The sequence below is a fragment of the Ruditapes philippinarum genome, unplaced genomic scaffold (genome assembly GCF_026571515.1).
Source record: "Ruditapes philippinarum isolate M1 unplaced genomic scaffold, ASM2657151v2 ctg4889_1_1_1_1, whole genome shotgun sequence".
Classification (NCBI taxonomy): domain Eukaryota; kingdom Metazoa; phylum Mollusca; class Bivalvia; order Venerida; family Veneridae; genus Ruditapes; species Ruditapes philippinarum.
The window spans coordinates 136,326-164,294 of record NW_026852627.1 but is presented as its reverse complement, the minus strand read 5'-3'; the positions used below and the strand labels follow the sequence as shown (position 1 = coordinate 164,294).

The window sequence follows — 27,969 nt, the reverse complement described above, 5'->3', positions numbered from 1 at the left end:
TGTAGATGTCGTCCTCTATCAGAGAAAGAAGTACAGAAAGGATACGAAAGGTAGATAATGGATGATGTATGAGCCGTGTCACGACAAAACCAACATAATGGGTTTGCGACCAGAATGGATCTAGACCAGCCTGAGTGAGCATACGCGCAGTCTGATCAGGATCCATGCTGTTCGCTATCAGTTTCTCTACTTGTTATAGGGTTTGTAAGCGAACAGCATGGATCCTGATCTGGATCTGGATCCATGCTGGTCGCAAACCCATTATGTTGGTTTTGTCGTGACGCGACTCATATATGTTTCCACGGATTTATATTACAGGGATCGGACACTCCCAGTTAACCCTATATAAATGCTTAAATATCTTGTCGTGCACCCGATAAAGGTACATCGATCGATAATTTACCGGCGCTAAGCGTAAATGCCCGTTCGCAACGGATACCTACTTTACAAAATACCATATAGCTTTTCCATTTATTATCCGATTTTGGAAATTTAAAGTTTATTTTGAAGAAAAATACTTGTTTAATTCAAATATCTAATTTATTTTTTAAAGGTACAGTTTATCTGTCCGCAACGACGATTAAAAAATTAACTTGACGAAATCCGCGGTAAATTTACATTTTTTTTATATAAAAAGCAGGTATTTGAAATTTATTATTATGGTAACATAATAAATTCAATTTCAAAATAAAAAAGAAGCCGTTGTTAGTTATTCACAGATGATCAAAGATGCAATATTTAAGATTTATTGGGTTATGTAGTCAAATTTATTAACGCACAATTGTTTTACGGGTAATGTATTGCGGGCGCTTTACAATGTCACTCGTATATTTTAATTATTCTTTTTATTTGAATGCCTGTAGAAAGATATTTATGATATTTTTTAATGTAACGCTAGAAAAACAATAAAGTATTTACAGTTTGAGTCAGTATTATGCGAAATAAAAGTAACTTTTGATTATTTTTTACACATCGCTTAAATTTCTTTGAAGTTTAATTACTTTTGAAGGGGGTTAATTAACAGGTAACAAGTGATAATTGAAAAACTTTATTTTCAAACTTTCATTACCAGGTTACATGTGATAATTGCAACACTCAATCGTCAAAAACAAATAGAATTTGAATGTATATTTTGTATACGTGCGGTCTTTAACTTCAATCCATGGTATGTGTGATAAGAAAATGATTCTGAAGAGGATATATATAAATACAATGTAAATCTATTTTCTTTATTAACATTTATAAATGAAATTGAATATATTGAATATATACAAGTAAATTTGTTTATTATATACTTGTAAATGAAATATTGATAAAATAAAATGCGTATTTTCATTTTCCGTATTTTCACTGTAAAAATTTATTTTTCACTGCAGTGAAACATATTTTCCGTATTTTCACTGGTGTCTTGCCGGACTACTTTCTTTTAAATTCTGCCAGTACACAAAATTTAAGGGAAAGTTTTTTCAAATTTTATCGCAAAAAAGAGAAAAATGTACATAATAAACAGAAAATTCAAGTTTTTTCTATAAATACATGATTTATTTTCATCTTGTGGCATGAAAATTACCATATTTCACTCGTGGCTACCGCCACTCATGAAATATTTATTTTTATACCACTCGATGAAAATAAATCATGTATTTAAAGAAAAAACTTGAATATCCTCTATATAGTCCTTTCGTTGAAAAATGATGAAAATAAACGTATGACAAATAAATCATTTGACGTGAATTGTGAAGGATAACTATGAAAAAAATCTGTTTAAACATAAAAAATAATATTATAAAACAGCTGTTCTGTATGCCAATAAAAGTTTCTTCCTTGCCAATATAATAATTCATCTATGTATGAACGCTTTTTTTTCAATGATATGAAAATATATTTAATACACTTATTAGTAGAATACTATATTTATACTAATATTCAGGTAATCAAATAAAAAATGTTCAAATCATTTTGAAATAATTCACAGAAAAAAGACAAATTTCAAACGTGAATTTCTTTAAAAGTTTTTAAACAATCAAGAAACATTTTTTTGCATTGCAACCATTAAACCATGTAGAAAATAATTATCTTAATCTGAATCGCGGTAATAATTTGTGCTTGAAGTAAAAGGGCGTCAAAGTGTAGAGAGTATGCCTTAACAATGGGCGAATATTTTTTAAATTAGGTACTTTTTTAACTCAGCGTTACAGCGTTCTATCGGCATATTTTCATATATTAATACTTTAGCGACACAAAATAATACTGTATCAATACATTAATATGTGTAAAAATGTTCACAAAGCTGCAATAACACCACACACTCTTGTGAAAATCTGTCATATTTCGCACTCCGCGCGTTCCGCCATCTCTCATTCTGTCCACCTTTATCCGATGTGCGATTCCGCGCATGCGCGCGACGAGACTTTAAGCTAAAACGAAAGTGTCCGATCCTTGTAATATAAATCCGTGATGTTTCGTAAATTTAGAATTTGAATAAAAAAAATCAAGACTTGTCTGGTTTTTTTTCTTAACATATCCATATCATATTTATATAGTAAATTCTTGAAACATTTCACTTGTCGATACTGACTGTGGGACAACCTTGGCAATACGAAAAATGACAGGTCAGACAAAAGCCATTTTCACTGGAGGGCTTTTGCCCGCCCTGCCATTTTCATGGGAGGGTTTTTGTCCGGGAGGGCTTTTGTCCTACAATCTTTCATAACATTTTGTATCTTATATAGGGTAGTGGAGATGAACACAAAAAGAGGTGTTATTGAGATTAGAAATCCTAAATTGCCACCATCGGATCCAAAGAAAACCTTTACATTTGATACTGTTTATGACTGGAAGTAAGTACAATTTTATCTATTCTTTAATCAAGGAAAAGATTTTATTCAAGATTTTAATTAATGAGTTATTGAGACTTTTAACAATATATATATATAATAATAAAAAACCCTTCAGTTTATCATTATTTTGTATTAATAAAGTATTTAAGTGTCATTATGCCCATCCAAGGGTATATAGTGTGTGAACAGGTGAAAGACAAAATAAGTTTACATTTAGTCATAATTCCTTTCAATTTTATAATTTACTTCACATAACTTATGTGGTCAAATGTATCTTCTATAAATATCCATTGGACATTACCCCTAACATTCAATTTATTAAACAAGTGGGGCAGTTTTTTTTATACTTTAAGCAGATTTTTATTTTACGCGAAACATTTTCCAATATCAACTGTTAAGAATTAAACACCATAAGAACAGTCTATCCTTTGAAATGTATTGTTAATTTAGCTCAACTTGATGATAGAAAAAAATGATAATAGATAATAATAGATTATGAGGATATTGTCTCCTTTACCTGCTGGAACCAAAAATAATTGAGCCGCGTCACAACAAAACCAACATAATGGGTTTGCGACCAGCATGGATCCAGACCAGCCTGCGCATCCGCGCAGTCTGATCAGGATCCATGCTGTTCGCTATCAGTTTCTTTACTTGTTATAGGGTCTATAAGTGAACAGCATGGATCCTGAGCAGACTGCGCGGATGCGCAGGCTGGTCTGGATCCATGCTGGTCGCAAACCCATTATGTTGGTTTTGTCATGACGCGACTCAATTAGTTTTGTTACCAGTGGAATGCCAGGTTTGTGGTCACATGTCTTCCTCCAAAATAGTGTCAAAAAATATTCCAAATCAGCTGTCACAACAATTTTTTCCCGATTTATCATCAGTAAGTCAATCGGTCATCAAACATCATTTTCCTTTGTATTTTCAAACATAAATTTGTGCATCAGAATTGTTTCACATATAGTTTGCATTGAAACAGTTTCTATTTTTTTTGTCATAGTTCCAAACAGAGGGATTTGTATGAGGAGACTTTCAGAGATCTTGTGGAGAATGTTCTTCAGGGATTTAACGGGACAATTTTTGCCTATGGTCAGACTGGAACAGGCAAAACACATACAATGCAAGGTAATTTTTATTGACTGAAATTTTCACTCAAAGTTTTGAAAGACAATTTTTTTTTTTTGAAAAATTGATAAAATAAGAGTTATTATATGAGTATCTTAATCTGGAATTTATATTTGACTCAAGTGGTAGCATGGCTGAGTGGTAAAAACGTCAGACTAGTAATTTAAGGATTGCTGTCTGCGTGGGTTCAAACCCTGTTAGCCGTTGTTTCAGTGAGCAAGAAACTACACTCATTACTAAGTACTTGTTGGTTTTTAGGAACGGATTCGAGAGTGTTTCAATAAGCTTATAGCTTCCAACACAATCTAGTATAAACTAAGTGGATTTTACTAGGATAGGATCGGTAATGCCAGATTTGATTCTTTGAAATAACATCCATTGAGAGCCAGCCCCCATCAGCTGTCTTTTTAAAATCAAGCAATTTTCCCCAATAATTCAATTTATATCATGTTGTGTTATTCTTACATGTACAATATTTATGGGAAGTGCCTCTTTTTTTTTTTTTATCTAAATAATAAGTGATAAAAAAATGCTCAGATCTGTAATCGAGTTCTTCCTCTACAAGAAATGTTGGTAAGTTACCATTAAACTTTTACTGCATGTCAGTGTTAATTTAAAAGTTGACAAAAATAACAATTACTACTATAGTATAAAATGCATTTTCATTTTGTTTCAGGATTAAAAAATGATCCTGAACAGCGAGGGGTGATTCCTAACTCATTTGAACATATATTTAGTCATATATCTAACTCGGAAAATCAACAGTACCTCATAAGGGCCTCTTACTTAGAAATATACCAGGTATTTATTGTCTTATGATTTTAATAAAAAAAAAATGAGCCACGTCACGACAAAACCAACATAGTGCGTTTGCGACCAGCATGGATCCAGACCAGCATGCGCATCCGCGCAGTCTGATCAGGATCCATGCTGTTCGCTTACAAACCCTATAACAAGTAGAGAAACTGATAGCGACAGCATGGATACTGATCAGACTGCGCGGATGCACAGGCTGGTCTGGAGCCATGCTGGTCGCGAACCCATTATGTTCGTTTTGCCATGGCTAGGCTCAAATCTGGTTGGAGAGATAACTTTGAAAGTAAATCACATTTTTTTTGTGATGCATGTTATTGTATCTTAATAATCATTGTTTATTGTCTCAAAGATTGACCCACATAAATTAAGTTCGGTTCAAAGACTTTAAGATACTCTAAAAGAATCTATAGGATGTAAAGTAATACTTCTTCTGAATTATGTTTACAAAATACGGTCTTTTAACCCTACAACAGTAATTAAAGTCAACACTTGAATTTCTAAGTAAAAAATAGCTGGAAAATCGGCATAAATCATAAATCATTTATTTTTACATTTTATATGTTTGGCTATCTTTTGCTAATACTTTACAATTTTTAAAAAAAAATTCCCAAGTCAAGGCCTGTCATCGAGACAATCCTAGTGGTTGTTTATTAAGAAGAACGTTTGGAGGCAGTTTTTTGGGGTTTTTAGCTCGACTATTCGATAAGATTCGATATTACAGAGATGTTGTTACAAGTATCTCTTTTGTGGTGGCCTGGCAGAATGGTTAAAACACCGACAAGTAATCTTATAATCGCTATCCGCATCTGTTCAAACCCTGTGGGGAGCAAGTGGTTGTTTCCTTGAGCAAGAAACTTCACACTCATTGTTCAGAATCGGTTGGTACAAAGAAAGGATTGGAAAGTTTGTCTTTTTGCTTATAACTTCCTACACAATTGAACTAAAATAAATTCTGTATAAACCAAGTATCTCTGTATTATACTAGTGATACACATGATTGTTATGTTGTTATTGCAGGAGGAAATAGTGATAATGATTGTTATGTTGTTATTGCAGGAGGATGTACGTGATAATGATTGTTATGTTGTTATTGCAGGAGGAAATAGGTGATAATGATTGTTATGTTGTTATTGCAGGAGGAAATAGTGATAATGATTGTTATGTTGTTATTGCAGGAGGAAATACGTGATAATGATTGTTATGGTGTTATTGCAGGAGGAAAAAAGTGATAATGATTGTTATGTTGTTATTGCAGGAGGAAATACGTGAAAATGATTGTTATGTTGTTATTGCAGGAGGAAATACGTGATTATGATTGTTATGTTGTTATTGCAGGAGGAAATACGTGATAATGATTGTTATGTTGTTATTGCAGGAGGAAATAGTGATAATGATTGTTATGTTGTTATTGCAGGAGGATGTACGTGATAATGATTGTTATGTTGTTATTGCAGGAGGAAATAGGTGATAATGATTGTTATGTTGTTATTGCAGGAGGAAATAGTGATAATGATTGTTACGTTGTTATTGCAGGAGGAAATACGTGAAAATGATTGTTATGTTGTTATTGCAGAAGGAAATACGTGAAAATGATTGTTATGTTGTTATTGCAGGAGGAAATACGTGAAAATGATTGTTATGTTGTTATTGCAGGAGGAAATACGTGATAATGATTGTTATGTTGTTATTGCAGGAGGAAATACGTGATAATGATTGTTATGTTGTTATTGCAGGAGGAAATACGTGATAATGATTGTTATGTTGTTATTGCAGGAGGAAATACGTGACCTTTTATCAAAGGACCAGAACAGACGTTTAGAATTGAAGGAACGACCAGATACGGGTGTTTATGTGAAGGTAACTTAGACTGTTACACACTTGGAGAAAGTCAGAACCAATGGTTTTGATTGTTACGATTGACGGAGCTCCACTAAGGTCAAACAGCCTAAAAACATAAAATTTGAAATTCTTGCATAAATGCATGAGGCACTTAAAGTGTATTGTTTTATTTGAAAAAGTTGTACTGTTTGAAGTATGTCTAAACCAATAACTTTTGTGCAGATTTTCAGATCATTTCCTCTTCCAATTTATCCAGAATTGTCATGTTCATGTGCAAAATAACCCAAAAATTAAAAGCGTGGCAAGGTTTTTCTCTCAAATTCAAGAAGCACACAAAAAATTGATTTCAATTTAATTCTAAGCATATTTCTTTATCAACCTTTGCAGATTTGCAAAGGTTTTAAAATTTTCTTTCAAGTATGTTTAAGATGCCTATCAGTTGAACTAAATCACTTATATAAAAAAACGTCTTTATGTTCGTTGACTTCAATCGACTTGCCTCTGTAGGTTCAAACCACACGAAACATCTTCAGATTCTTCATGTGAGAACACTATCCAGCTAGCTTATGGAATGTCAGTGTTTCTATTCAGGTGTCCGCATGTGCCTGAAATAATGTACAAAGTGACACCTGAATCCTTCCTCCACCAGTAAAGCTGGAAAGTTACCATATGATTTTAACTGTGTTGGTATAATGTTAAACACAACCAAAAAGAAGGAAAAAAAGATGTAACATCTATATACCAGACTGTTGTTTGTAGCTAAAAGGGTAGACTGTCAAATCACTTATCAAGAATTTTTTACTCTATATTTTAATAACATCTATGATTTACTTTAAAAATTTGATTAATTTATGAAGTTTTTTTTTTATTTTCTAGGACTTGTCATCATTTGTGACAAAGAGTGTACGAGAAATTGAACATGTTATGAACGTAGGTAACCAGAACAGATCTGTCGGGTAAGACTCAGAAAAGGATTTTTTATAATTTGAGCTGCGTCATGACGAAACCAACATAATGGGTTTGCGACCAGCATGGATCCAGATCAGCCTGCGCATCCACACAGTCTGATCAGGATCCATGCTGTTCGCTATCAGTTTCTCTACTTGTTGTAGGGTTTGTAAGCGAACAGCATGGATCCTGATCAGACTGCGTGGATGCGCAGGCTGGTCTGGATCCATGCTGGTCGCAAACCCATTATGTTGGTTTTGTCATGACACGGCTCATTTTCAGTTTTAGTAGATCACAATATGGCAGTAACTACAAGTTGTAATAAATTTGACCAATGATTTGCTGTACATAACCGTATAAATTATCACTTACCACTTAATTTGTACTGGATTCAAACCTTAAATTGCTGAATTTGTAAAACTGCAATGCCCTGAATTTAATCTGAAATTGCTTGTCATTAGTATAATAGATTTTGATAAAAAATATAGAAACTTAATCAACCGCCTCTGTGGTCAAGGGGTTAGAGTCGATGACTTCTAATCCAGTTACCTCTCTGGCATGGGTTCGATCCGCGGGAGATGCTTTGGTAGTTTAGCATGGAGGAAGGTAATCTAGTACTGGTGTAACTCCAGGAACGATGGTTTGGAAACTACCCACCTATTTGACTGAAATACTGTTGGGAAAAGGCGTAAAAAATAAAACAAACAAATAGAAACTTAATCAAAGTAATAAACCACACAGCTTTCAATAGAGAGAGCATTGGATTTATATTCCAAGGGTGGCTGGTGCCGTCCTCGAAGGAGATGAAATTTCTCAGCGACAATTGATTGTGAGAATTGTGTCTTGTGGCCATTTGTCTTTCACTGCTGATTAGAAGTCATGTTGTATTTATAGTCAACTCACTTGCAGAGAGATTTGTAAGCACTGGTTAGTTATCCAGGAAAGTCGGTCAGATGGATTGAATTTGATTGCAAAGATATGACAAAAAAAATGTTTAAATCTGCATAAAAATGCCAAGCAAACAAATGTTGTAGAGCCTGATCAGATTGCACAGATATTCAGGCTGTCCTAGCTCTATACTGGTAGTGGTAGCATAAGTTTTACATTACAGCCTCCGGAACACAAAGAATAATTGTTTTCATTACCCTTAAAACATTTGATAGCAATCAACTTATTAAGATTTTCTTAGAAATCTCCAAAAATTTGCTTCATCTGTTAACAGGTTGGAGAAAATATGTATTTATACTTTATGGTTTTATTTACATACTATGCTTAAGACTATAATGGGCTGAAACTTCAATTTTCTTTACATTATTCAAGGTTTTTGCTATTTATCCTTCACAGCCATAAGATGATTTTTTTTTTACAAAATTTTTCGTTAAATGAAAAATCTAATGAGGAAAAAAATGTTTCACTTCACTGGATATATTTTGAAATTCTATTCATTTTTAGCTTGTCACTTCCATAGAAAAAGTCGAGCTAATATGATAGCTGTGGCAGCGTCATCGTCATTGTTGTTGTGCAAAAACTTTAACGTAGTCCATTATTCTACCATTTTAAAAGTTATCAACTTTGTTATCAATGACTTGTTTATCAAGACAAGGGGCATAATACTGAAAGCGATATTTTTTGGGTGATTCCATTTTTGAACTTAGAATTATATCAGACAAGCATTAGCACCACATGTGATGCTTTTGTCATTAAGATGAGTGTTGATAATATTTTTATAAAAAGGCATTTTTTTCAGAGCTACAGACATGAATGAGCACAGTTCTAGAAGTCATGCCATCTTTATCATTACTATAGAATGTAGTGAGGTAAGAACATTGCACTATTACTGTATTGTATTGTTCATGATTCTAATTAGATTATAAAGTTTGTTTGTTTTTCTATTAAGTTTTACGAAACACAACACATTTTAGGTCATATGGAGTCTAAACAGGAAAGAATGATTTTGGCTATCTTTGGGTGTTACAAACTAAAGTAAAAGCAACACCAGGTGTGTCAAAACCACCTCACACTGCATAGACTCAGTAATTCGAACCCATTTAGTCGCCTCTTATGATCACGCAGGGATAAACAGTGGCTGCAGTTCTAGTGCCTCAACCCCCTCAGCCACAATGGAAATGTTATGGTACAGAACAATCCATGCATGGCCACACCTTTTACTGATTTTGCTGAGAGGTTTTTCTCTGGATAGGTTAAATTTAGTGTTTTGATTCAGTTGTTGTATAGAGGTTATTGCTTTACAGAGGGTGGCTCCACAAAGGTAATATTATATGATTTAATAAATGAAAATTGTGGTAATAAAAATAGCAGTATTTAAATTGTCATAGTTTGAATAGAAATTATGGCACTTAGCAGAAAGATTATGATATTGATAAACAATAAAAACTCAACTTAAATGGACATGGTCTGGACTAAAAAAAATTTAGTGAGGTTAAAGGCATGGACGTTCTCAATAGGAGTGGCATAAGTGTAAAGTATATTATATGTGCATTCCTAATACACAGACTTTTTCTGGCTTTAACATGCTTACTTTACCTTGACTTATTTTGGGGAAAGCTCTGAATTAATGTCAAATCATGTTAAGTCATGTCAAGTATGTTTTCTGTGCTTAACCCGGAACTGGTGTAAATTTACCAATACTTTTGACAAATGAGTCTCGATCACAAGATCTCAAATTCCTTGAAGGCAGATAATTACTGGTACACTATGACTATATCTTACATGTTTTTGTTATCTTTCATGTAAAGATGGGGGCAGATGAAGAAAACCATATCAGAGTTGGTCGTCTTAATTTGGTAGATTTAGCAGGAAGTGAAAGACAGGAAAAAACAAAATCTGAAGTAAGTATATAATCTATATTTAACATTTATTATTATTTTTTCGTGAGTGAATTGAAATTCTTTTTCTATAAAATACCGATGTTACATGCTTATAGGAGAAACATAGGTTAAGGTTATATAACTCAAGACTCATGGCCGTGGAATAGCTGTGAAGATACATATTAGTTTTTCTTGCATATCAGACAGGATCATCTACTGTTTACACAGGTGCTAGAAAAATCTGTCTTACACGACCAAGTAAGACAAGTGACGTGTTTAAAATGTTGTCATTCCCACTCGCCTTTTATGAATGAATTGCGTTCTTAGGGTTATCGCATTGTGCTGTTATGAATATAGTTGTAAATTCATACGCTACTGTAAGAAAAAAAATGCTAAATGAAAATATTAGTTTGTAATTTCTTATAATATTATTAAATTGTGATATGCAAGAAAAAGAATCAAACAGCGGCTGTTGTAACAGATATGAATATCTAGCTCTTGGGTAACTGTTTACTGGAAACTTGGCAGAGCCTCGTTACAGGGTGACTAGTGTAGGCTGAGATCAGTGGTAATGGTCTGGTTCAGAATTATATTTGGATTAAGTCCATTTAAGATATTTAGTGTTGTTCGAGTTTCAAAGATTGAAAACTATGAACTACAATAATTTTCTAGTGGAATATTATGTCATGAAAGGTAATTATCTAGGCCGCGATAACTATTGGGACTTTGGATTCTATCGTATTAGGAAGTTGTTCAGCTATATTAAGGAAAGTCAATGATTTTACTTGTTGCTTCACTGGTGCCTGAAATGATACACAAAAGAGCACCTGAAGTCTCCTTCTTTAAGTACAGCTTAAGAGTAACTTTATGACCATATCAGCATTTTTGTGACTTGAAACCAAATAAAAATTTAAAAAGTAGGACAATATAGAAAAAAATAAATCTGGAAGAAAATGTGATCCCTCTGAAGCATTAATCACAACAAAATTACATGAACATTGCAGACTCAGTTTGATTGAGTATGTACATGAGGGATGATGAAAATGTGCACCACCCCTCATGCCCCCAGCACCGGCTTGAACAGTACTCAATTTTCAACACTTTATTGTAATCAAAGAACCAGAAGTTTTGTATCTGGCACTATAAAAGTTTTGTTTTTATAAATATTCATTTATAGAGTGTATTCTCTACAATAATCACATTTTACATGTTGCCATGTACATGTTTATTTTTATTAGGGTCAAAGGTTAAAAGAAGCTACAAAAATCAACCTGTCGTTGTCAGCCTTGGGTAACGTGATCTCAGCACTTGTTGATGGCAAGAGTACACATATACCTTACAGAGATTCTAAACTCACCAGGTTATTACAAGGTATTGAACATTTCTATGTTTCCATACATTGTTGTGCTCTATTATATAAAGTGTACACAGGGTCTTTCAAAGAGAATGGTCTGGGGTCAGACTAATTTTATGGAAAAAGATGTCTAGGCTGCGTTACGTGATTAGTTTGATCTGGCATAGTACATCATCGTTCAAAAATGAAATTAAAATGTAAAAATATTCTATTTGAAAGACCCTGGTGTACAGAAAACATGCTTTGGGTATTTTTTCTGCTCAGTGAAGTGTTTACTGATTACTGATTTGAATTTAAATAAAAGCATGTATGTAATATTTGAGTGGTAAAGGGTTTTGACTTCAAACCATAGCCCCTCACCACTGTTGGTATGAATCGTGTCATGATTCTTTCATGGGAGGAAGCTATCCAGCTAGCTTACGGAACATTGGTGGTTCTACTCAGGTGCTGGTTCATGCACAGAAGAGCACTTAAGGTCTTCCTCCACCAGTAAAACTTGAACATCGCCATATAACGTACACTGTGTTGATGAGATAACCCATATCATCAAGAACCAACATTTCTGATTTAGTGGTCTCAAGGTTAAATGATAAGAACATCAATAACCCCATCTTTGTTTTAACAGATTCTCTGGGTGGAAATGCCAAGACTGTGATGGTTGCCAATATTGGGCCTGCAGATTATAACTTCGATGAAACCATGAGTACCCTCAGGTTATTACTTTTTTTATAAGAATACCTTCAGAAATTTTAATTGTCATCAAATAAGGTCCCTTCAGGCAGTTACCACATATGAAGTTACATGTATATGTGTGTAACTAGAATGGTTGGGTACTTATTTGAGCCGGGTCATGACAAAACCAACATAGTGGGTTTGCGATCAGCATGGATCCAGTCCAGCCTGCGCATCCGCGCAGTCTGATCAGGATCCATGATGTTCGCTATCAGTTTCTGTACTTGTAATAGGGTTTGTAAGCGAACAGAATGGATCCTGATCAGACTGTGCGGATGCTGGTCGCAAACACTCTATGTTGATTTTGTCATGACACGGCTTATTTGCAGTTTTATACTCTAGTAAATACAGTACATCTTTTGCTTAGCAATAGAGAAAAACTATTTGGTTGTTATCTAGAGATGTTTCTTTCAGAGAGGTTAAATTCATTGTAAAGTCTCACCTCAAAAAAATTGATCATTTTGTTGTCAAAAAGGTTTATTGTTTTCTACAGTAGGCCTCTCCACAGAGGTTACTCTGTAGTAAACTTTACATCCACATTGCAAATATATTCTCCTTTTGTGAAGTCTTAAGATTTGTGTGTCAGTGAGTGAAAAAAGTTCCTGATGCCGAATATTCCGTCGTTCTTTTTCCTATCAATATTAATATGAAATTCTAACAAATGAAGAATGCTATAGCTTTCACAACTCTCTGAGATCCAGAAACTATTCTTGAACATTTCGAAAATTAAATAACAGGAAAAGTCCATTATACAGAGTAATGGTTATCAGAGGCTGAGGTACATGATAATTTAATGATGAACTTCTTTGTTATAGATATGCAAATAGAGCCAAGAATATCAAGAATAAACCTAAGATTAATGAAGATCCTAAAGATGCATTGTTGAGAGAATTCCAAGAAGAAATAGCCAGGTAAGTATTTCTATAGAATTAAATAGCAGTGTTGGCATGGCAGAGTGGTTAACGCATCGGACTACTAACTTAAGAATTGCTGACCACATGGGTTCAAACCCAATCAGGGGCAAGACATTGTTTCCTTGAGCAAGAAACTTTATGTTTATTGCTTAGAACTGGCTGGTTTTTGGAACGGAGTGTTTAAATACGCTTATAACTTACAACACATTCAAACTAAAATAAATTTTTATTACAAACAGTGTCAATAACTTTCATCTAAGTAGATTTTTTAAACTGAGAAAAAAAATCTTAAAATATATATTTTAGGGATCAGGAATGGCTGTCTTAACAGAAGGTACTAATTAAAAAAAAAGTAGCTTAAAAGGATAAATGAATTTATTATGTATTGATAAGTTGTATGTTTTGAATAGTATTGCTATTAAAGTAAAATAATATTTATTTTTAAGACTGAAAGCAAACTTAGCCGGGAAGGGAGGTCCAAAGAAAAAGAAGAGAAGGAAGCATGCTAGAAGGAATGAGAATGGTAAGATATTAACCTTTAACCTCCTTGAGTATCTCTCTGGGTTTGAATCCTGACAGGGACTTTGGATTATCTCTGTGGGTTCAAATCTTGATGGGAACTTTGGAATATCTCTGTGGGTATGAATCCTGACAGGAACTTTGGAATATCTCTGTGGGTTCAAATCCTGACAGGAACATTGGATTATCTCTGTGGGCTCAAATCCTGACAGGAACATTGGATTATCTCTGTGGGCTCAAATCCTGACAGGAACTTTGGATTATCTCTGTGGGCTCAAATCCTGACAGGAACATTGGATTATCTTGTGTAAGGAAGCTATCCAGTTAGAATGTCAGTGATTCTACTCAGGTGCACGTTTGTGCCAGAGATAATTATTTGAAGGGCACTTCATGTTTTTCCACCAGACAGAAAAAAATAGAATGTTGCCATATGACCTATACTGATGTCAGTGTGATATAAAACCAAATCAAACAAACAAATCCTCCCCTTGGAGTCAGCAGTGATAAGCCTGCTATTGTGCGTGTACAGTACCTTGCACTTTCTAGTACCGTCGATGAACAGACTCAATCAAAACGAGCTTGCAATATTTTTCAATTTTGTCATTTAGGGTGTTCTTTAGGGAGTCTGTTTTTCTCCACTTATTTGGTCACAAGTATAAAGCCAAGCCAACCTGCTCATCTGTGCAGTCCAACCAGGCTCTATAAGTTGTTTTTTTTGTCCCCCGCCTTTTGAAGAAAAAAGGGGGATATAGAAATAGGCTCTGTCCTTCCGTCCGTCACACTTTCGTGTCCGGTCCATAACTTTGTCATTTATGAAAGGAATTTGAAATAACTTGGCACAAATGTTAATTATAATAAGACAATGTGTCATGCGCAACAACCAGACCCCTACCTCGAGGGTCAAGGTCGCACTTGCTCATTCAAGGTCAACATTGCCTATTTGAGGGTATATGTCGTGTCCGGTCCATAACTTTCTTATCTATGAGGGGATTTTGTAAATACTTGCCATAATTGTTCACAATAATCAGACGATGTGTCATGAGCAAAAACTGGTCACCTACCTTCAAGGTCAAGGTCACACTTGGAGGTCAAATATAAGCATAGTCTGTAACAGGGTATATTTCGTGTCCGGTCCATAACTTTTTCATAGATCAAAGGATTTTGAAATAACTTGGCACAAATGTTTGTTATAATAAGACGATGTGTCATGCGCAACAACCAGACCCGTACCTTCAGGGTCAAGGTCGTACTTGCTCATTTAAGGTCAACATTGTCTATTTGGGGTATATGTCGTGTCCGGTCCATAACTTTCTTATCTATGAAGGAATTTTGTAAATACTTGCCATAATTGTTAACAATAATCAGATGATGTGTCATACGCAAAAACCGGTGACCTTCCTCCAAGGTCAAGGTCACATGTGGAGGTCAAATACTTACATAGTCTGTTACAGGGTATATTTTGTGTCCGGTCCATAACTTTTTCATAGATCAAAGGATTTTGAAAATACTTCCCACAAATAGTCACTATAATAAGAGGATGTGTCATGCGCAACACCTGCATCCCTACCTCCAAGGTCAAGGTCACACTTAGAGGTCAAAAATTAACATAGTCTGTTATAGGGTATATTTTGTGTCGGATCTAGAACTTCTTCATAGTTCAAGGGATTTTGAAATAACTTGGCACAAATAGTCACAATAATAAGACATTATGTCAAGTACAACACCTGCACCCCTACCTCCAAGGTCAAGGTCACACTTACAGGTCAAAGGTTAACAGAGTCTGTTATTTGGTATATTTTGTGTCCCGTCCATTACTTCTTCATAGATCATAGATTAAGGGATTTTGAAAACACTTGGCACAAATAGTCACAATGATTAGATGATATGTCATGTGTAACATCTGTGTCCCTACCTCCAAGGTCAAGGTCACACTTAGAGGTCAAAGATTTACATAGTCTGTTATAGGGTATATTTTGTGTCCAATCTATAGCTTCTTCATAGTTCAAGGGATTTTGAAAATACTTGGCACAAATAGTCTCAATAATAAGACATTATGTCATGCACAACACCTGCTCCCCTACCTCCAAGGTCAAGGTCACACTTAGAGGTCAAAGCTTAACATGATAGATTTTTAAATTCCGTGTTTCATTTTATTTTTTTTAACAAATTTATGATTACATTTGCAGATCTAGCATTGATTATAATTTTGGACTGAATGTCCTGAGATCCATACCTCAATCTTTTGAAATATCACAATTTTATCCTTCATATAAAACTTCCCGAGGCGGGGGACGTTGGTAACTCTGTTACAAATTATTGTTCTCTTTTTTTTTACCTAAAATTGATAATGGAAAGTTCAAATAATGAAAACTGGACAAGTCCATGTAAGAAGTTCAGGTAAAAGAAGATTCCTTCAACTGTTAAAAGAATGATATTTTGAAAGCTGTTTCTTTTTAAGATATTTGCTCTTATTTCTTTTCACTGTTGACTTATATTTTATATTTTATTAATCACTGATTTGATTAACCAATTTTGTTTTGGTATCAACAGGGGAGATATTGATTTAATTTATCAATTTTTTCTTGGTTTAAACAGGGGAGATAATCAATGATTATGAATTTTGTTTTGATTTAAACAGGGGAGATAATCAATGATTTACAAATTTTGTTTTTGGTTTAAACAGGGGAAATAATCAGTAATTAATAAATTTTGGTTTGGTATTAACAGGGAAGATAATCAGTGATTTATAAATTTTGTTTGGTATTAACAGGGTAAATAATCACTAATTTTATTTATCGATTTTGGTTTGGTTTAAACAGGGGAGATATTCAATGATTAATCGATTTTGGTTTGGTTTAAACAGGGGAGATAATCAGTGATTCAGAAGGTGATGATGATGAAGAAGAAGAAGAGGAAAGTAATGAAGCAGACGCTGAGGCATACATGCAGGAACAACAAGCCAAACTAGAACAAGAGAAAGAGGCTATCTTAAATAACAAAAGCATGATTCAAACAGTAAGTGAATTTATCTACATGTTCTCTAGAATGATTGTGGTTTTTCTACATGTCTTCTACAATGATGGTGGTTTTGCACAGGTATCCAATGATGCCTGAAAATAATGCATGGTAGGGTTACCGGAGTATTCCTCTTACAAATAAAAGCTGGGAAGTTTATTTATGATCTTAAAGGCCCATAATGCCTCAGAAATGATGTTGTTTTATTTCTCAGAAATATTTTATTTTTGTTATCTTGTTAATTAAAGACACACAGCTGATAAAGAAGTTTATATAAAAGTTTTTTATTTTATATTGTATTTATTAAGGTTTTTATTCTGTTCACAGGAAAAAGACAGAATCTTGAATGAGATACAAGAGAAAGAGGGAAGGATGAAGAAAAAGAAAAAGAAAAGGGGGCCAGTTTGAGTCTAAATTAAGGTGATGTAAAAGGAAAAAATCATTTTTTTGTATTTTTTTCAGACATTCAGATGCTGTGGTTCAAAAACATATTTTTTAAATTTGTTTCTTTATCCATGAGAGTCTAAAATTTAAGGTAAAATGAATTAAAAATTTATGTAGTTGCAGACATTTAACATGTGAATAAAAAAAAAAGATTATAAAAGGGTTTTACTGGAAAAAAGTGATTAGCATTTGCTTGCCAGTAAAGTGCCCTGCGGGCCGGCCACTTTCCTGCGGGTGACCAAACTCTATACTGTTGGCTAGACTTACTAGCTTTAAATTTTCATCTTGATATCCCCTAAGTTGATGAAGGAAAGTCCCAAGCTTATTCAATAAGCTTATAGCTTCCAAAACAATCAAACAAAAAATAAATTTGTATTATCTAAACAATTTTTGTAATCAATTGTTTTTCAATCACACTTTTTTAAAGTATAATACTTATTAAGCTCAACTTGACAACAACAAAGATGAGATTACTGTGAGTGTGTATTTGAGTTTATCAATACCCTCCACCGGTTGCACATATGGGCGAGTCCACCAGGAGAGAATTAGTCATTTTATATTTTGGAGGATAGTGCAAGATACTGATAAAGAAGGATGCCTGAATTCCAGAAGCTTCTCTTGGTTCTTTAGTGTGCCAAGTGTTTAAGAACTCGTACACGGGATCTTGATTTAAAGTCTAGTTGGAAAGACTGATTAGTAATTTTAGTTGGCCAGCCCGGGAATCGAACCCACCTTGGAGTTGAGATTACAAGTCTTGTTCTGTAATGGATTCAGTCTGGCTTTTGAGAATAATGCCACTTTAACTATCATTTTATATTGTTAGGCTATGGAGAGTAAGTTATTGATGGGTAACATAGTGGATCATACTAACAAACAACAGAAGGCATTAGAACAGAGAAGAAAGGAGATTGCCCAACAAATGGTTCGTATTTTATTATTGAATATAAAATACTCTTAATGACTTGTCATTTAAAGTATATTAAGCTACTTATCACATAAGCCAAAGTGCAGAAATGTAATCAACCAATTTAATAAAAAGGATATTATACTTGTGTAGTAAAACTTTCATGTGACGTCATTTTCGTTATATACAAACATAGCGTTAAAATGTGCTAATGTTAGTGTTACACTATAGACGCATCAATGAAAGTTGACTTTTAGCTGAAAACCGTTCTTATTTTAGATATTTCATAAATAGAATATTATATTTGTATAGATTCAATACTAAATTTATTGAACTTGTTGAATAAAACAATAGTCAGAGGCTGGCATAATATGATATTATTCAACTCATTCAATAAATTTTGGAAATAATGCACGGAAGGGCACCTGAGGTCTTCCTCCACAAGTAAAGCTGGAACATCGCGATATGACCTTTACTGTGTCAATGTGACATTAAACCCAAAATAAACAAACAATAAATTTTGTTTGAAGGTCATTCTGGTACAGATTTCACAGACACTGAATTGATAAGTTAATGATAAGAAATAGATGGAATAATTGATTTTGATTAAAGTGGCATCAATTGTAAATTCTAGTAGTTTTTTTTCTTTTATAAAAAATTGAAATTGGTTGCATGGGTAGATTCTGTAGCAGGTGGGATGGTGGGAGGGGGAATAGATTACTGTTTTCTATTTACTTACACAGTAATTATTGATATTTATTAAAAGCAAGTAGAGAGGGATATACAGAGAAAGTTGGAGGAGAAAGAGGAATCTGCTGTAGAGTTACAGGAAACATATGTGTCTCTACAACAAGAAGTGGAGGTGAAAACAAAAAAACTGAAGAAGGTAAGTGAATGTGTAACATGATTGTGTATCTACCTCACCTACTAGAATGTGTAACTTACTAGTATATACAAACTTTACTTACTAGAACATGCAACACAGGAATATGTACAAACCTCTCTTACTAGAATGTGTAACATAAAAGTGTACCTCAGTTACTTGATTGTGTGACACAAGAGAACATACAAAACTCACTAGAATGTGTAACTGTAAGACAATAGTGAATACAAACCTCATTTACGAGAATGTGTATCACAAGAGAGTAGCTCAATTACTGGAATGTGCTACTCATGAGTGCACACCTACCTCACATACTAAAATATGTTACGATAAAGTGGGCACCTACCTCACTTAGCAAAATATGTTACACAAGAGTGGCCACCTGCCTCACTTACTAAAATGTGTTACAGTACAGTGGGCACCTATCTCACTTAACAGAACATGTTACACAAGAGTGGCCACCTGCCTCACTTACTAAAATGTGTTACAATAGAATGCACACCTACCACACTTAGTAAAATGTGTTACACTAAAGTGGGCACCTACCCTAACTTTGTGTTGCAAATTTGTAATATATGTAAGAAATGGTTATTTGATGAAAATCTTAAATTTTGCTAAAGCTTACTATAAAACATCTAACTCACTTTAACAATGTTGTCAGGTAAAAAGGTTCAGTGCCGATATTTGGTTACAATAAATGATCTGTTCTAATGTTATTTCCAGTTATATATATCTTTTATGATTTGGGTTGTTTGTATTCATAACTCATCTGTTGATATAGAATTATTTTTGTACTGGGCTAGAATTTGTCCGTTTTGAAACATAGTGTAATTTTCTATGAATTGATGTTTACAGTTATTTGCAAAGTTACAAGCTACGAAGCAAGAAATCCAGGATCTTCAGGAGGAACATGTCAAAGAACGCCAGGAGCTAGAACAGACCCAGAATGAACTTACACGAGAACTAAAGCTCAAGTAAGCATAAATACGAGCATAGGTTACTGAACCGGTCAGGTCGCTGATTTTTAGCTCGACTTTTCTATGAAAAGGGGAGCTATCCTACTCGCCCCGGCGTCGGCGTCGGCGTCGGCGTCGGCGTTAGCGTTAGCGTCGGCGTTGGCGTCACACCTTGGTTAAGTTTTTCGTACCACCCCACTTTATTTCAGAAGTATTACAAGTATGGCTTTGAAACTTACCATACTTGTTCACCATCATAACCTCCATCTACAGACAAGAGTACATAACTCTGTCAAGGTTTTTGACAGAATTATGGCCCTTTTTTGACTTAGAAAGTGTATTGAGCTTGGTTAAGTTTTTTGTACCACCTCACTTTATTTCAAAACCATTGGAGGTATTGCTTTGAAACTGACCATACTTGTTTACCATCACGACCTTCATCAACAGACAAGAGGACATAACTCTGTCAAGGTTTTTGACAGAATTATGCCCCTTTTTGACTTAGAAAATACATTGAATATGGGTAAAATCCACTTATTGCCTTAACCCTTTGAGATATTGCTTTGAAACTTTTAATGCTATTTCACATCATTACCCCCATCTGTACGCAAGAGAAGGTAACTCTGTCAGGGATTTGTTTTAAAAATTAAGGCCTTTTATCGACTTAGAATCTTGGTTAAGTTTTTTGTACCAGTCAACTTTTTGACTGAACTGGTTGAGATATTAAATTGAAAGTTGGAATACTTGTTTACCATCATGGTCCCAAACATGGGCAGGAGAAGGTAATTCTGTTAAGGATTTTATTTGAATTATGGCCCTTTTTGACTTAGAAACTCAGTTAAAATTTTCATTCTTGTCCACTTGTTGACCTAACCATTTGAGATATTACTTTGGAAGTTGGAGTTCTTATGTGCCATCATGAGACCTATCTGTAAGCAAGAGAAGATAACTCTGTGAAAATGTTTCTTGATTTGTACTTAGAAATTCCTAGTTAAAGTCTTGTGTGCCCTTAACTGTCAAAGTTTTGTTTTATAGGCAAGCACTAAAAAAGTCGAGCGCGCTGTCCTTCTGACAGCTCTTGTTTAATAATTTTCTGATTACCTCCCTTGGCTTTGAACTTTGAGTGGAATTTTTGTTACTTTCATGTGAATGCAAAAGATTCTGCTGAGGTGCCTGCTTATGCATAAAAATAAAACAGTGAAAGCTGGAAAGTAGCTATTAATTGACTTTTACAAAGATCTCAGCTGGAGAAAGATAAAATAAATATAAAAAAGAATACTTCATTAGAATTATGTGAATCCATAGACCATCATTTATTTTACAGTTACTTGTATATTATTTTGTTAAAAGAATTTTGTATAAAGGGCCTAGCAAATTGAGAATGGTTGCCGGCTGGAACACATTCTTGACGGCGATATTGAATTCTATATTCAATTTATTTATGTCTTCATGTAGTGAGTAGCTATCTTACATATAAATAATCACAAGCATCTACAATTCTCAACAGGTTTTGTGCTTAATTAAGACCACTGTAAATACTGTTTTTATAACAGATTAGGTACACAGTTTATTTTTATATTGTTTTATTGTATATTTTCAGAATGTTGATCATCGACAATTTCATTCCATCGGAGGAGAAAACCAAACTTCAGAATCGTGCCATTTATGATGAGGATGAAGATACATGGACTTTAAAACCTCTTGCAAATAAAAAGTGAGTATCATACATGTAAAATAAAGTTTTCATTTTTTGGAAATTCTCTTTTAAATGTGTGTTGTGGGTTTTTTTGTGGGTGGGGGGGGGGGGGTTGTGTTTTATGACCCACCAATACAGTAGTGGTCATATGGTGACTCCCTAGCTTTACTGGTGGAGGAAGACAACAGGGGCCCCTTTGTACATTATTTCAGGCATGAATAGGCACCTGAGTAGAACCAACAATGTCTGTAAATTTTTTTTTTATGATGAGCAATGTCCACTTAAGTGAAATATATGTCAAAGGTCAAGATACTGATAAAATAAACATTAGTATCAGATGTCATCCAGATGTTTGTCATAAAGAATATGTTAACATTTACCCTGCTGGGACCGAAAGGGATTAACCTTTGCCACCAATACTGGGCCAGGCTTTACCCTATTGGCTGACTGACTTTAAATTTTCATCTTGATATACCCAGAATAAATAATGGACAATTCCAATTGAAAGCTAGACATGCCAATTTTAGAAATGTAGCTGGTTCATGGCTGAATTATAGAGCATAGCATAATTCATTGTCAGAAAAAAACAGCTAAATTAATGCAAGCATATATATTTTAATGATTAAAGGGACTCCACTGAGGATTTTTGTTGTTGTTGACATGATGGGACTGGAACATATTTTTTATATGCCCGAAAGGGCATATTATGTTATACCCCCTGGCGTCCGTCTGTCTGTCTGTCTGTCCGTCCGTCCGTCCGTCCGTTAGCAATTTGGTTTCCGGAGCATAACTTAAGTTCCATTTGGCCCACAATGTTAAAACTTCATAGGATGATTGTCCATATTGGGTAGAAGACCCCTATTGATTTTGGGGTCAAAAGGTCAAAGGTCAAGGTCACTATTACCTTAAAACTGAAAATGGTTTCCGGAGCATAACTTAAGTTCCATTCGACCCACAATGTTCAAACTTCATAGGATGATTGTCCATATTGGGCAGAAGACCCCTATTGATTTTGGGGTCACAAGGTCAAAGGTCAAGGTCACTATGACCTTGATACTGAAAACAGTTTCCGGAGCATAACTTAAGTTCCAATTGGCCCACAATCTTCAAACTTCATAGGATGATTGTCCATATTGGGTAGAAGACCCCTATTGATTTTGGGGTCAAGAGGTCAAAGGTCAAGGTCACTATTACCTTAAAACTGAAAACTGTTTCCGGAGCATAACTTAAGTTCCATTTGACCCACAATGTTCAAACTTCATAGGATGATTGTCCATATTGGGAAGAAGACCCCTATTGATTTTGGGGTCACAAAGTCAAAGGTCAAGGTCACTATGACCTTGATACTGAAAACAGTTTCCGGAGCATAACTTAAGTTCTAATTGGCCCACAATGTTCAAACTTCATAGGATGATTGTCCATATTGGGTAGAAGACCCCTATTGATTTTGGGGTCAAAAGGTCAAAGGTCAAGGTCACTATTACCTTATAACTGAAAACAGTTTCCAGAGCATAACTTAAGTTCCAATTGACCCACAATGTTCAAACTTCATAGGATGATTGTCCATATTGGGAAGAAGACCCCTATTGATTTTGGGGTCACAGGTCAAAGGTCAAGGTCACAATGACCTTGATACTGAAAACAGTTTCCGGAGCATAACTTAAGTTCCAATTGTCCCACAATGATCAAACTACATAGGATGATTGTCCATATTGGGTAGAAGACACCTATTGATTTTGGGGTCAAAAGGTCAAAGGTCAAGGTCACTATTACCTAGACCGCCTCCGTGGTCGAGGGGTTAGAGTCGATGACTTCTAATCCAGTTACCTCTCTGGCGTGGGTTCGATCCCCGGGAGATGCTTTGGTAGTTTAGCGCGGAGGAAGGTAGTCTAGTACTGGTGTAACTCTCCAGGAACGATGTTTAGGAATGTACCCGCCTATATGACTGAAATACTGTTGAAAAAGGCGTAAAATGAAACAAACAAACAAACAAACAAACACTATTACCTTATAACTGAAAACAGTTTCCAGAGCATAACTTAAGTTCCATTCGACCCACACTGTTCAAACTTCATAGGATGATTGTCCATATTGGGTAGAAGATTCCTATTGATTTTGGGGTCACAAGGTCAAAGGTGAAGGTCACTATTACATTGATACTGAAAAATATGTTTCCACGCATAACTTAAGTTCCATTTGACCCACAATGTTCAAACTTCATAGGATGATTGTCCATATTGGGTAGAAGACCCCTGTTGATTTTGGGGTCAAAAGGTCAAAGGTGAAGGTCACTATTACCTTGATACTGAAAAGAGTTGCCGGAGCATATGTTAAGTTCCATTTGGCCCACAATGTTCAAACTTCATAGGATGATTGTCCATATTGGGTAGAAGACCCTTATTGATTTTGGGGTCAAAAGGTCAACGGTTAAGGTCATCCTTACTAAAAAAAAAAATACTTTCGGGCATATAATGCTCTTGTTTAAGATTAATGTGTCAATTGGACTAGGTCTAGACAAATAACTTGGCGTGTAACTGGATGTTTCGCTGTTCTGTTTTTCTGGAATACTTTTTCTAATTTGTGAAAAAAAATTACCAAAATTGAAAAGCATTGCAACACTTGTTGGAGTTCCTTTAAAAATTTTTATCAAGGGTTGAAATTTCGTCCTTTGTTTAAAGATGTTTGGTTAATATTTCTATTGATTAGAAGTTAATATGGAATTATTTATCAGTTCTGGCATTTTTTTCTAGGAAGAAGCAATATATAGGCAATGGAAAAAGGGATTTTGAGTTTGTAAAGTAAAAACAATATATATGCTGTTTAAAGAATATAAACGCACATTAGAAATAGTTACACTGCATTATTTAATTGAACTCTGTAAATAATTGAACTGTGTAAATACATTATTTTGTTGATGAATGAAATTGAGCAAAGTGAAATAAGTACATATTTAATAAAGGCACATATTCCAAAGATTAAACTTTAATTTCTTAGATTTATTAATTCTAACATATTTAATTCCTTGATATATGAAAGGTCCTGTAATTCATTGGTGATCTAAATATATGGGCATGAGGTTTATGTATTCATACAGGTAAACAATTCCTTGAAGATATGAATCCTAAGATTTATGGATTCTTATATGGATTCTTACATGTATGAATCGTAAGATTTATGGATCCTTACAATTATGAATCCTATAATTTATAGCCCCTTGTATATATGGATCTTAAAATTAATGGTTCCTTGCAGATATGAATCCTAAGATTTATAAATCCTTGCAGATATAAATCCTAATACATATGAATCCTTTCACATTGTTTCAATTGTGCAAAAATTGGTTAATTCCTATTAAAATTAAAAGTGAACATTTTACTGCACTAAGGTGATGAATATATTAATCCTAATATTTTTAAAGGTCCAGTGAATTTCAAATGAAGTTGCTTGATTTAACTTAAATGACTTACAGAAATTATAGCTTGATAATTATATATGGTTAGCATGGAATATACATGTAGCACTGTTTTAATGATAACTAGTTTAGAAATGTTTTCTTTGATAATCTGTAAAATAGTTTAGTTTTAACAAGTTATTATTTGCAAATACCTAATAAATCAGTTTATTTTTTAACTGAGAACTCTTGTATGATTATACATTTTGTATGTGTACTTAAGATTAAGAGCAAATTCGGGTTCGGAAAAATCTGTAAAGAATACTGGTCAACACAAGTTAGGTTGCTAAAGACACTCATTGTGTTAAATAAAACATTTAAGTTATGCTGTGATAAGTTGGTGTCCTTTTGAAAGCCTCCATCTGAGCTTATTAATTTCTGAATTTGCAAGTATGTATCAATGTTATTAAGTTAAAAAAAGAATACTTAGCTTACTGAAATAAGAAAGATTGGTTCTTAACAAGACTTGTAATTTCTTACTTGTCATCCAAAGTTTGTACATTCATTTTAGTCAGTTAAGATGATTGGTTCAATATGAATGTTTGATGTGATTATTTTATAGCTCACAAACCATGGCTAAGAGGCCCAAATCAGCTTGTGGTAATAGAAGACCTGTGTCAGAGTATGCCAAGATGGCAGCTGCCATGGGAGGAAATCCAAGATTTAAGGTAAAGTATTTTACATGTAGTGCAAGATGGAATAACATTTGATAAAAGTGTCCATCTGTATATGTGTGCAGTCTTAACATACTCTTTACTGTTGGCTGTATAAGCATTTTGGTATTAAAACACCTTTTCTTGTAACAATTTTAAAGTTCTAAGATTGGACGAGGAATATAATGCATGAATTGATGGAAAATGATGTATAATTTTTTGGCTTGGTAGTCATAAAAATGTCAATTACCATTTACATAACAGTAGGATGACTGTATCAAATTGATGATATTTCTTAGCTTGACTATTTGTAGAATAAGGATAGCCATTGACTACTTACGTTGGTGTCGGCTTCGACAACACAGTTACACTTTGGTTAAGTTTTTGCATGCAAGCAGGTATCTCCAAACCTACTGAATTGACTGGGTTGAACCTTCACACACATATTTCAGAGTATTATGCGAGACCATTGTTCAAGGGCAAAAACTCTAAAGTGGGTTTTCATGGAATTATGGGCCATTTTTGAAAGAAGGAAATTTTACATTGACAGGCTTTTGTTTTACTATCAATCACTGAGAAAAGTTGAGCACTCAGTCCTACTAACAGCTCTTGTTTGGAAGTATCATGGTGTAAATCAAGGTTATTAGTGCCTGAAGTGAAATAAAGGTTGATGGTGCCTGAAATGATGGGTCACTCAGAAAAGTTTTTTGGGGGTGGAGGGGTCTTGTGGGTTGTTTTGCATTAGCACAGATTATATTTCGTTTGATGGATTGTTGATTTGTATGAGATTAACTAGAATGAGTTTAAAAATAAAATTAAAGGGTTTGTAAGGGGGAGAAAAATTTGATGGGAGACTTGATTGCCAAAACCGAACAACCCCAGACCCATGATGGGCCCCGGTGCGCCCCAAAACAGGCTGCGCTGGACGCTCTTTCAAGATAAACTGATATTGACCCCAGACGGAAGGGGAGGCTCAATTTTTAATTGTAGACACATTTTTAAAAATCTAACTATGTAGAATAGGTAGATTGTTTGTGTTGGGACCTTTTTTCAGTTTGAATAATGAGGAAATCATGTCCTCTTCTATTGAGTGATCTCTTAAGTAATTGTTCTTTACCTATAAGTCACATTATGTTAAGAGATGCCTTTGGAATGCAGGATAATCTGGCAGAATCCAGTTTTGTACAGAACCAGTCTGGTACAGAATCCAGTCTGGTACAGAATCCAGTCTGGTACAGAACCCAGTCTGGTACAAAATCCAGTCTGGTACAGAACCCAGTCTGGTACAAAACCCAGTCTGGTACATAACCCAGTCTGGTATAGAACCCAGTTTGGTACAGAATCCAGTTTGGTACAAAATCCAGTCTGGTACAGAACCCAGTCTGGTACAAAATCCAGTCTGGTACATAACCCAGTCTGGTATAGAACCCAGTTTGGTACAGAATCCAGTTTGGTACAGAATCCAGTCTGGTACAGAATCCAGACTATTTTTGTTAAAATCAACTTACTAATGCTATTGAAATACTGATTTGAGGGCAACTTACATTTACATATTATATGTTAATCAGTCATAAAATACAGTACAACATTGGCAGAGTAACATCCTTTGGGAGACAAAGTTATTGGTTGTTGTTAAGGGTTTTTGCTCTGATGAGGATTGTGAAGACATATTATTGGAAAATTGATATTGTTGTTTTAAAGAGGTTATGGCCCAACAGAGGGCTGCTTTGTTGAAGTTGTTCTGTACATTAAAGTTAAGATGAAGAAATTTATATATGAAGTGTCTGGCGATTTTAAATGAATTTGTATTTTTTTTCTATTTTAGCCCGGCAATTTTCAGCAGTAGTAAGTCAAAGAGAGACAAAGCAAGTAAATCTCGACCTAAATCTGCAATGAAAAATAACGTGGATTCATCACAGGTCTTCCCTAAAGCTAGAGGTCTTGTCAAACAGTAAGAAAATGTGATACTGTCGTGAAGTGGGAAGGAAACAAAAAATGACAATTTGTGTTAAGATAGCAATTAAATGTTAAAAAATGCAGTGAAAT

General features: G+C 34.4%; 1 protein-coding gene across 1 annotated transcript; it reads left to right on the top strand.

The window, feature by feature from the left end:
• Positions 1 to 6: 6 nt before the first annotated feature.
• On the top strand, positions 7 to 25,998 carry LOC132719456 (kinesin-II 95 kDa subunit-like; the record flags this gene model as incomplete). Its single annotated transcript, XM_060703230.1, is given in 19 exon segments — positions 7 to 50; positions 2,733 to 2,840; positions 3,847 to 3,971; positions 4,648 to 4,772; positions 6,561 to 6,644; positions 7,503 to 7,582; positions 9,322 to 9,391; positions 10,331 to 10,423; positions 11,641 to 11,773; positions 12,382 to 12,469; positions 13,304 to 13,399; positions 13,849 to 13,925; positions 16,785 to 16,936; positions 17,264 to 17,356; positions 18,204 to 18,302; positions 19,051 to 19,170; positions 20,023 to 20,141; positions 21,724 to 21,837; positions 25,833 to 25,998. Coding segments are annotated over 19 exon segments (1,968 nt in total), but the record flags the coding sequence as incomplete, so codon positions are not given.
• Positions 25,999 to 27,969: the final 1,971 nt, after the last annotated feature.